The sequence below is a fragment of the Ochlerotatus camptorhynchus genome, unplaced genomic scaffold (assembly GCF_037179485.1).
Source record: "Ochlerotatus camptorhynchus isolate MF236.1 unplaced genomic scaffold, CSIRO-AGI_Acam_v1.1 ptg000150l, whole genome shotgun sequence".
In the NCBI taxonomy this organism is placed as follows: domain Eukaryota; kingdom Metazoa; phylum Arthropoda; class Insecta; order Diptera; family Culicidae; genus Ochlerotatus; species Ochlerotatus camptorhynchus.
Genome location: NW_027040640.1, coordinates 1,217,016 through 1,227,712, shown reverse-complemented (window position 1 = coordinate 1,227,712; position 10,697 = coordinate 1,217,016). Strand labels below are relative to the sequence as shown.

The 10,697-nt window shown below is 39.3% G+C and overlaps 2 protein-coding genes across 2 annotated transcripts; both read right to left on the bottom strand.

Annotated features, from left to right (window-relative positions):
- Positions 1-2,836: 2,836 nt before the first annotated feature.
- LOC135701121 (sphingolipid delta(4)-desaturase DES1-like) lies at positions 2,837-4,333 on the bottom strand. Its single transcript, XM_065221823.1, has 2 exons — positions 3,295-4,333; positions 2,837-2,913 (listed from the first exon to the last, which is right to left on the bottom strand). Exon 1 carries the CDS (start codon positions 4,268-4,270, stop codon positions 3,305-3,307), a length of 966 nt encoding a protein of 321 aa, XP_065077895.1. The 5' UTR covers positions 4,271-4,333; the 3' UTR covers positions 2,837-2,913; positions 3,295-3,304.
- Positions 4,334-9,083: 4,750 nt separating this feature from the next.
- On the bottom strand, positions 9,084-10,321 carry LOC135701187 (ubiquitin carboxyl-terminal hydrolase-like). Its single transcript, XM_065221949.1, has 3 exons — positions 10,115-10,321; positions 9,899-10,039; positions 9,084-9,837 (listed from the first exon to the last, which is right to left on the bottom strand). Exons 1-3 carry the CDS (start codon positions 10,148-10,150, stop codon positions 9,328-9,330), a joined length of 687 nt encoding a protein of 228 aa, XP_065078021.1. The 5' UTR covers positions 10,151-10,321; the 3' UTR covers positions 9,084-9,327.
- Between the last annotated feature and the right edge of the window lie 376 nt (positions 10,322-10,697).

Here is a 10,697-nt window from a genome sequence, read left to right as displayed (position 1 = left end):
AAATAAAATGTGGTACCCGAGGTGGTGCCCCATCTGATTTTCAATGGAAACAATTACTTCATCTACATTGACGCATCCACGGTGGAATTGACTCCATCTACGCGCTGGACACTCTATTTAAAGTGTTCACTGTTTTCAACATTCGTCCGCCAGCAGCAGTGCAGAAAATTATTGATTTTATCGATATCGTGTGTTATACCCCGTTCACATTACAGCCTATATCACGTAATATAGGCTGTCTTGCAATGAGCACTCATACATAGGATTTCCAGTAAAAACTAGATGTATGAATGCTCATTGCAAGACAGCGTATATCACGTGATATACACTGTAATGTGAACGGGGTATTACCATAGAGGTAACTCTAAGACCACTGGGTCCCGAAGAAAATCATTATTATTTTTGGCTCACTCAGTACCAGAACAACGGTCCCAAGCAGTCCCAAGCTATTTCACTCACCCCTGCATGTTCTGCATGAATCCACACACCCCTGATGTTATCTGTCAAACTTTCATAGCGAATCAAAACAAACATAGTGTAGTAATAGAATTTCAACTAGAATAGGGTACGTTAATCGTTTGCTTGGGACCAATAGGCTACTAAAGTGGTGAGCCAATTTAAAATCGTTAGTTTCGTATTGATTGTTGGTATTACCAACAATCAATTCGAAACTAACGATTTTAAATTGGCTCACTACTTGACTAGCCTATTGGTCCCAAGCAAACGATTAACAACAAACAATACGAAACTAACGATTTTAAATTGGCTCACCACTTTAGTAGCCTATTGGCATAGAGGTAACTCTAAGACCACTGGGTCCCGAAGAAAATCATTATTATTTTTGGCTCACTCAGTACCAGAACAACGGTCCCAAGCAGTCCCAAGCTATTTCACTCACCCCTGTATGTTCTGCATGAATCCACACACCCCTGATGTTATCTGTCAAACTTTCATAGCGAATCAAAACAAACATAGTGTAGTAATAGAATTTCAACTAGAATAGGGTACGTTAATCGTTTGCTTGGGACCAATAGGCTACTAAAGTGGTGAGCCAATTTAAAATCGTTAGTTTCGTATTGATTGTTGCTATTGGCCCTTCTAGTTGAAATTCTATTACTACACTATGTTTGTTTTGATTCGCTATGAAAGTTTGACAGATAACATCAGGGGTGTGTGGATTCATGCAGAACATGCAGGGGTGAGTGAAATAGCTTGGGACTGCTTGGGATCGTTGTTCTGGTACTGAGTGAGCCAAAAATAATAATGATTTTCTTCGGGACCCAGTGGTCTTAGAGTTACCTCTATGCGATTAACGTACGTATCCCATTCTTGTCGAAATTCTAGTACTACACTATGTTTGTTTTGATTCGCTATGAAAGTTTGACTGATAAAATGAGGGGTTAGTGGATTTTCCTATGTTTCGAGGGGTACATCGATTAGCTTGGGACCGAAGAGAGTACCAGAGCTGAACCAAAAAGTTGAGCACGTTTCTTCGGGACCTTCTGGTCTTAGAGTTACCTCTACCTACCCGAAATAACGTGCTCAACTTTCGTTTGCTTGGGACCAATAGGCTAGTCAAGTAGTGAGCCAATTTAAAATCGTTAGTTTCGTATTGATTGTTGGTATTACGGAATCAAAACGACCAGCATCCGGCAGGTGGTCAATCATTTAGTTTCATAGTTTAAAGAATTCATCAATGCTGGCAAAATCGATTCTGAATTACTAAACTCATTGTTTACATAAATGTATGAAATTGACGTTTAATTAACCACTTCATTCGAGCAGTTAAAATGACGTTTACTACCACATTATTTTGAGATGTTTTCTTCTAGAGCCACGAGAAAACTAGCCATCATTTGTGCGTTTCATAAAAAAATAGAAATTAGTTGGCTGGTAGAAAGTCACGTCAAAACTGCTTGACAAAGTGGTCAACTAAAACCAATTGAACCCAGATCCATTGGGGTTAGAAAGCAGTCACGCTTACCACAAAACATATTTAATTTTGTTCGCATATCTGTCAAACCAAAAAAAAAACATATAGGGGAAATGGATGTATTGTCGGCCTGAATGCCCCTAATTTGGGCCCATACATAAATTAGCAATCCACTAAATTTGCAATAGCGACCAAAAATATCCATTAGTACGGACCCAACGACGCGTTCATCTAGAAAAAAAAATGATAAATAGCAGATTTTTAGCGATGGACCCAATCTTAGATCCTTATGCCAACATTAGAGCTATTTCCCCTACCAACGTTTATTTCAACAAGAAATTTTTTTTTAAATAAACGTAACATTATTTTTATTTTAAACATTGATTTCAAATGACTTCAAACACGGAATACGTTTGAAATCAACCTAATTTACCTCAAATATTTTTGTTTCGACGATAGTTTTTCACGCAGCCTATTTTCCCGAAGTTCGTGTAGAATATTAGGTACTCCGTGTTAAAGTTCGAGTGCTGGAAACGCCATTTTAAACTGCTCAAACGATATGATCCATTGAAGGAATCCTTTTTTCATACAATTTGTTTTATCACTTCTGGGGCCCACTTCTGGCGATCTGTTAAATTTACGAGGTTCAAAATGTATATAGGTGATAGCTGCAGAGGTGCAAACAACGAGTTAAATTTGTAGATCTGCACTACTTCTGGATGTTGACATTAATGTTCGTCGGCGATTAATGTCCCTGAAAGCGCGAAGTGAAAGGATTCCGTCAATCTTGCCCCTTTAATGTTGTTAGGATTTCTCGCAATCAGCGTCTTGAGAACTCGAGATCGTTTGTTAACTGTTGATTTATAACACAATTCATAAATAATTGCTAACTTGATTGGTATAATAAATACGCATACAGTAGTATACAAAGTTGAATCTTCCTTATTATTTCACTCGTCACTTGCATTTGGCCGTTTAGTCTAGAAAGATAATAATGAATGAAATAGTAAATCAATCAGCTAACCAATAAGCAAGTTACATAATTGATTATTCTTATCATTACGTTGCTCATCACATAACGAATTGTTAACAGAAGAAAATTGATCATTAATCATTGCTCAACATATTTACCTATCAATTGCATACTAAAAATCTCAACAGAAAGACACTTCACTTAGCGACCATGGTCACGTAGCTGCTCCTATGTATTCTGTTGTCTAATTCAATGTGTTATCTTTGTTCCATATCAATTGATATCAAGTGCTGGCGTTTGTTATCATTACTTTCGTTATTCCCTGTATCAATGTGTGTAAATCAATTATGCACCTCTCAACCATTGAATTTATTTCCTATTGACTCACCTGTTGTCACTTATCCTGCTCTCTCAAGTGCCCTTCGTTTAATTCTCGCATAGGGTCCAATCGCTGGATCAGTCACGAAATCATACATCACGCGTACCCACGAAGTATGTTGTGGCATGGTTTCATAGAATTCCGGTGCAATCTTCTTCAACTCCGGTAGCCTGCTACCAGGAATGGCGGGGAAGTCATGATGTTCGTTATGATAGCCAACGTTGAACGTGATCCAGTTCAGAGGGCCATAGTAGGAATACGTTTCGAAACCCTTTGCATACATGTAGTGCTCAGCGATAAAATGTCCTGCTACAGGGTGAATTCCCATTGCTAAGAAAGAACCAATAAGCAAATACGCCAAGCTTTTCCAGCCAAAAATTACCATCACTACTGCATTGAAAGTAAGCTGTACTATAGTGTTGACGATCTCCAGTCTCTCTACGGGCAATGGATTTACAAATAATGGCCTTATAGCGTAGAACAGGGGTTGCAGAATGACCCATATAAACTTTCCGAAAGTGTTGCAGAATAACTTCGCTTCAAGAATGGTAGGCAAGTCAGGATCTAGTCTTTCTTCCGCCAAGTATCTATGATGAAGGGTGTGATATTTTTTGAACGAAACCGACATCGGCACTCCGATCGGTAGATTACACCACATGCCAAATAATCGATTGGCCATAGGTCTTCCATATCCGAAGGCCATGTTATGAGAAATTTCATGATTGGCCAACATCAGTGAATGGTTGATAACACCTCCAAAGCAATAAGCTACTAGGACAATCATTTTCCACGATTGGTCCTGCATTACATACAGCATGATGATTTGCGTTAGCACCATTGCCGAAACGATATGTTTGAAACGTGGGTCTGGTCCGAATAGTTTCTTGATTTGCGGATACTTTTGCAGCATGACATCACGACGACTCGTGTGAGGTTGGTCAGTATAGACCCACTCAAAATCGGTACGTGAAACGTGTTGCCCCATTTCTTGATTTCTGTAGAAAACTAACCTTTCGAAAAACCTTCGATAAGGGAAAATTTTCTCCGATCGTCTATTCTCACCATATGCTAGAAAGAAACTAAGTGGATTAGACGACCTCTGCAAGTGACGGGTACGTCTAGTACATACATAAAAGCTGATAACGGGTATAAAAACTTATCTATTTTCGGTGTTCGATAACCAGGCGCTGACTGAACGTAATGGTGATTTTTTTGCATTAGCTATATAATCTGATAGGGATGAATCAACATCGATTATTTTAAGCGATGTGTCTTGTTGAAAAGTTTTTGGTTTGCAAATGTTCGTAAATTTGATATTACTACCACCGACAAACCGATATGAATAGAAGTTGTCATGAAATTTCTGCTCAAAGGACATCACTGACATCTGTCCCCATGGTCGCGGAAAATGTTTAGCTATGCCACGATCACATGACCAATGTTTATGAGCTGGTTCATGTCTAATCCTTACATAGACTTTTTTTTATTTTTTAAGAGAGGAAGATTTTTTTAAAAAGAACATAGTCGGATAACATATATTTTAGCCTTTTTGTATGTAGGGGGAGGAGGGGCATAGTGAACAGGTGGGGCATAGTGAGTATTCCGTAGTTTGGCTCTGGATCTCCAGCTGCATGAAACAAATCAACTGGTAGTAGGTTCAATATCATTATGATATTGATCATACTACCAACCAATTTGTTCCGAACGGCCGGAAGTCCAAGCTGGTGCACGGGATGCTCACTATGCCCTCTTACCCCTATGTATGTAAAAGGTGCCACTCATTGTTGCAAGGCACAGCCATTAGACAGTCTGTCCACCTCGTACGACTTGATCAAGTACGATACCTGGTTGTATTCAATTTTCCATTTTATGAAGGGCAAAAACGGAGGGTGGACCCGTGAGCAGAGACACTTACGCTTGATTCACGAGTGCAAGAAGAAGCTCCTTCCAATAAAAAAAAAATCCGACCAGATACAGAACAAGCCATCATATGAGGGGATGTCCCAATGAGTGGGAAGAAGAGCCCACCTTCAATTCACGTAATGTTAACAACAGGGAGTTCGGCTCTCCCCATCCAAATCGCTTCAAAAAGGTTTGGTCCCATCCCTACCCAACTAACAATTTTAGCTGCAGATTAGCTTACACAGCCAAAAATTGGCTTATACAGTTAATTTTTGCCTGTATAAGCTAGTCTGCAACTAAAATTGTTTGTTGGGTACCTAATGAATTAATAATGTTTATATGAAGATTTTTTTTTTCTTTGGTTTATTTTCCGTCGATCTTGTTTTCCGTGCTGAGCACCAATGCTACCGCGCGCCAGGAAGGCAGCTCCCACACCTGGGCCCTACCTATCGACCCATCAACTCATGAACCGGGGACCAACGGCTTTACTTCCCATCCGAAGGAAGGCGTGATCAGAGATGTTATGCCTCAGAACATCCCGGCGGCGCCGACTGGGATTGAACCCAGGCCTGCTGGGGTGAGAGGTAATCACGCTTACCACTACACCACCGGCGCCGTTGTTATATGAAGATATGTAGAATATAAGAATATAATACTACTACCCAGTTTTCCCTTGGAATGTGCACACTTAGATTTTTTACCTGGATGGGCACCACCGAGCAGCTCGGAATTTTATGTTGCTGAATCTCAGTGAAAAACTTGCCGAGATTCAGCTAACAAACGGAAATTTTACCGAGATCTCAGCTAACAAACATAAATTTTGCTGAATCTCGGCAACCTTTACTGAGATTCAGCAAAATAAAATGCCGAGCTGCTCGATGGTGCCAATCTCAGCAAAAATCTAAGTGTATGGATCTTCATGTTCACCATCTGTCACTGCTTGCAAAAATATCTAATAGCAATTACTTGTGTTGTGATACTTCCTTCAACGAAAACAAATTTTCTTGCATTGCCATCCTAACAAACATTGAAAGCTGAATAAGAGCTTATTCAGGTAAAAATATGTTTCTTCAGGAAAAATGTAGCTTATTCAGCCTTTTTTCAGCTCAAATTGTTTGTTGGGTTGGTCATCTGGTCTAAAGTAGCTGGTCCACCGAGCACTCAGTTGTAGACAGCTTTAGTCCAGGAGTTAGAAGGTGATAGCTCTATTGCAGATCTAGCAACCCATTTCAGAATGTCTGGAAAGTCACGTCCATTTCGAGGTTACTTTCACTCACAATAAGCCCCACATAAATGCATCACCGTTATCAAATCGATATTGATTATACATATACACTTCTAGGTTCGAAAATATTCTTTTCAACCCTGGCATGTATTTAGTTTAATTTTGATATTTAATTTGTAAACAATAATTTGGACAGCTCTCACCATATTCTGCTCTTCCGCCGCCGTTAATTTCTCTAACGCTTCGTATTTCATTCCGTGCTGCACCGGCAATTTCCTTCCGTAGATCGTCCTTGGTTGGTTATAACATGACTCCACCTTTTCCGGGTTTTTCTTGTTTTCCGAGGGAAATAAATCCGCACTAATTTCCGTTCCTGGTTCAATGTGGACTCCTTCCTCGCTGGTTGGTGTGGTCGGTTATGAAACATGAGTCCACCATCTGTCACTGAATTGCCATGGTGACCTGGGACGAGGCTCACGTCCAAAGTCGCTGGTCCACCGAGCGCTCCGTGTGCGAAAAGAGAAGGAAAGAAATACGAAAGAGATCAGTTTCAAGACGTGACAGTTTCATCAGATTCCCCAACTAACCATACTCAAGCAAAGTAAGAATATACTAGCTATATTGCGACTAAATGGTTACTTCGGTACTCAAATGGCCGTCAGAATGGTTCATCGGTTGCGAAGTGAAGTATTTCTAAAAGTGATGCATTATATTTCTCAATGTTTTGATTTTATTCTAATGTTACCACCGACGAACCGACGTGACAGCTCATACAAGCTACTTTCAAATTCGTAGCCAAGATGCCATATTTAAAATACGTTAAATACTACCGACATCTACTCATCCGATCGCGTCATACCACCGAACCCACGTATAATTTATATTGCCTTGGTTTGCGTCTCACCTCGTTTGACATATCTGATCTATATATACTATAGTATCTATAATCTGATCGCCCGTTTGAAAGTTCGAATCGCTCGTTTGACAATTAGAATTGTGGACAAACGAAATGCTACTGTGTCATGTCGGTTCGTCGCTGATGTTAACTCAATGTTATATCACAAACAAAGAGACACAACACATTGAACATTTCTCATTGTAAACCCTACCGCCATCTGTCGTATGCACTGTGATAGGCAATACACTCAACAGATGGCTGCAGTGTGTAAACATCAAACGCAAGGGAATTGATTGTGTGGGCCACAAGTGGCGGTACTACCAACTAAGAAACATTCAAATTGACCGTTAAAAGCGATTTCGATGAACATTTTAAGAGTGTTATGTCTGCTTGTATGTGATCATACCTTCACTATCGCAACTTCGGGTAATCCACGAAAGTACTTGCATTTTTCTCAGGCAATTTTGATCTAAATGCAATCACTCTCTCATACTCGAAATGTGCCACGACCAAATTGGCACAACGACGCCCTATACGCTCTCTGACCGAAGCACAGGGTAGATATAAGTATGAGAATGTATGGCAAAATTCACTTTTAATTAAAATTATCAATAATGGTGCAATTTGTCCGATATATTATTTCTACATAATGTCACTATCACTAAAAAGAGCACAATGTAGATATTTTCTCACCACAAGAAGGAAGTTTTGAAGAGGGGCTGCATCTGTTGGAATTGATGGTGGAAACTATTACTCAATTGCTCAGTCGGGCCAGCGTTTTAAATCAATGTTTTCAAGAGTGGTCACATTAATAACGAATCTCGGAAGAACGGTTCATGCTTAAAAGAACAGTATTCATCGTAAGTCATTAAACGTTAATGGAACAAATTTTAAAATAGGAACGAGCATCTTCTAAATGGATGAAAATATGATTTACAACATAAACAAACCAATTCCGCCAAGGTGGGCATTCTCTAAACAGGCCTGACAGGACTAGGAACATAGAATAATAATTATAAAATTTCAAATGAACAAAGTTGAAAAGACGCATATATGTCACATGAAAATTCATACATGTAAACCACACAAATTCCAGAGATAACGATCATCTAAAGTGAAAAAAAGTACTTAAAACATTAAAAACCGGTACAAAATGAGGATTAAACCGAGGATAAAACGGCAAAATTTTCAAATCAGAAAAACATTCATAAAATCATTAAATTTTAGGAAAAGAACGATTAGCTTAAAAAATAAGGAAAAATTGTCGTTTCAAACTGATAAATGCTTGAGACCCAAGTAATTACAAGAATAGTAAATTTTGAACGAACTGGCTCTTATTTCGAAGAAAAAACTTGCTAGAGCTTTTAATTTTTATGTAATAATTTTATAAGAAAGAAATGCGGCTTTTAAAAGAAAGAAACATTAATCTCATGAAACCTTTGAATCCTAGTTTTGTAAAGATTGTATTATGTAAATCTTGGAAGAAATTAGCTTGAACAGAAGAATTGTTGGTGGCAAAATATCCATCGGTGAAATGTCCCACTCCCGCTTGGAACGTGTCGCATGGGTCCTGAAAGCAATTCGGACGCTGTTGCAACAAACAAAGAATTCAAGGTTCATCAACTGGCCAACCTAATATTTCTGTATTCACGTCATCAATATTATTTCCCCTTCGCATCAATATATTGATACGTGTGGGTTCACTTTAGGTTAAACAAATGTAAATGTAATTGGACGTTCTCAAACAAACTTTGTTCTCATATGCCAGAATTCAAATTTATTCGTTAGTAAAGCTTTCACACCAAAAAGTAGATTTCAATCCTTAAAACGTTGACTTACAAAAGCAACACATCGTTCAAAACTACACTAATCTTTGCAGCACCTGTATTCTAAAGCAATTACTTTCTTCCAGTGTCTAAGAGATCCTTTTCGTGTGGTAAATGGCCGCATGATACGAGCTAGCAAGCGCAGACTTCTAATTTGATATAAGATTTCCAAGTTAGGAACTCATATGCATCTACTGCGTTGGAACCAGGCCCAGCAGAGTGAAGCGTACTTCGTTCGGATCACGGGCAATGAACTGCTTACAAACTGCGATCGCATCCTTCAGCAGATTTTCCGGCGTAGTTTCGCCATGCTCGACGGGGAAATTCTTCCGTCCGTCCAGTTCGTATAGTTTGCCATTGTGATGAACGAATGCAATGAAATGATGATACACTTTCTCATTTATATCCGGTGGCGCCGTTTGACCCTCGTTGGCAATGCTTTCGTGCGTCTTGATAAAACCGGTATCGTTTTCCAGCAGCTTGCCGCGCTCTTCCGGAGTAATATCCTTGCCAGCATCAAAGTACTTCTTGATCACGCTACCTTCCTCCAGTTCAATGTCCGAATTGTTCAACAAGGCATGAGCCAAGGCAATCGTTCCGCAGGCATTCTGCACATACTGGCGCATATAGAACAGACTCTTGGGGTGCTCGATGTTTTTCGCTTTCAGCTCGGCATCCTCCTTGGCGCGGAACTCCTCATACTAGAAAAAAAGCTCATGTATTTCAACAAAATCAAAAGCAACTCCTCAGAGCATTACTTACGGCATCCGAGCAGGGAAATAAGAAAATCAACGACTTGAGCGGACTTGGTACAAAAGCCAGCAACTCATCGTCCATACCGTATATATCGACGATATTCCACAGCGGCGAAACGCCAAGTTTTCCGAGGTATTTGTTCAACACCTTTAAAGGTACACAATCGATTATCGTCTCTTTACATGCATTATTAATTCCGTCGTGAAAATAGGGGTTACTCACCTCCGGATTGGATTCCAATGGCAGCCAAGTGGTCATGATTGATGCGATGATTGTTTTACAACTTCTCAGCGACTGATAATCGAATTTTTCGCGAGCTGCTTGTATTAACAGAGTTGTGTAGTGAATTTAATTAAATTTTTTCGATCTAATCTAATTTAACACCAGAACGATGAACATAAGCAAAACGCTGGCGCTGTCGGAATTCCTTGTTCAGCAGAGGAATAACACTGAAAAGTTGCAAAATCACTCCCACACAACCGGCAAAAATATTTAATATAAAAAAGAGAACATCATACACTGTGGGAGCAGAAGCAGGCAGTTTGTTTTGTTGTGCAAAAAGTCGCGAACAGTGGGAGTGGGAGAGGTCGAATATCAATGAGTAACAAAACAGACGACAAATTTTCTCGCGTCACTTTTCAAATAGACCAATGTAACGTATCCACAATTTTGAGAAAATCGAAGTTAAAGTTCGACAGATTATTAATTTAACTATTTTAAAACAATACATTTTTCAATACTATTTTTAATGTAGTCAGTGTATAATAACGTTGAAAATTCAGAAGAAACGGTAACATCACAATTT

What these genes read in the sequence shown, in the direction of transcription:
- LOC135701121 (XM_065221823.1), bottom strand. Translation starts at nt 4,270, where the DNA reads ATGGGGCAACACGTTTCACGTACCGATTTTGAGTGGGTCTATACTGAC.
- LOC135701187 (XM_065221949.1), bottom strand. Translation starts at nt 10,150, where the DNA reads ATGACCACTTGGCTGCCATTGGAATCCAATCCGGAG. An exon ending in CATTGGAATCCAATCCGGAG is followed by an intron (nt 10,040 to 10,114) that starts GTGAGTAACCCC and finishes GTACCTTTAAAG; the next exon opens with GTGTTGAACAAATACCTCGG. An exon ending in TATTTCCCTGCTCGGATGCC is followed by an intron (nt 9,838 to 9,898) that starts GTAAGTAATGCT and finishes CTTTTTTTCTAG; the next exon opens with TATGAGGAGTTCCGCGCCAA.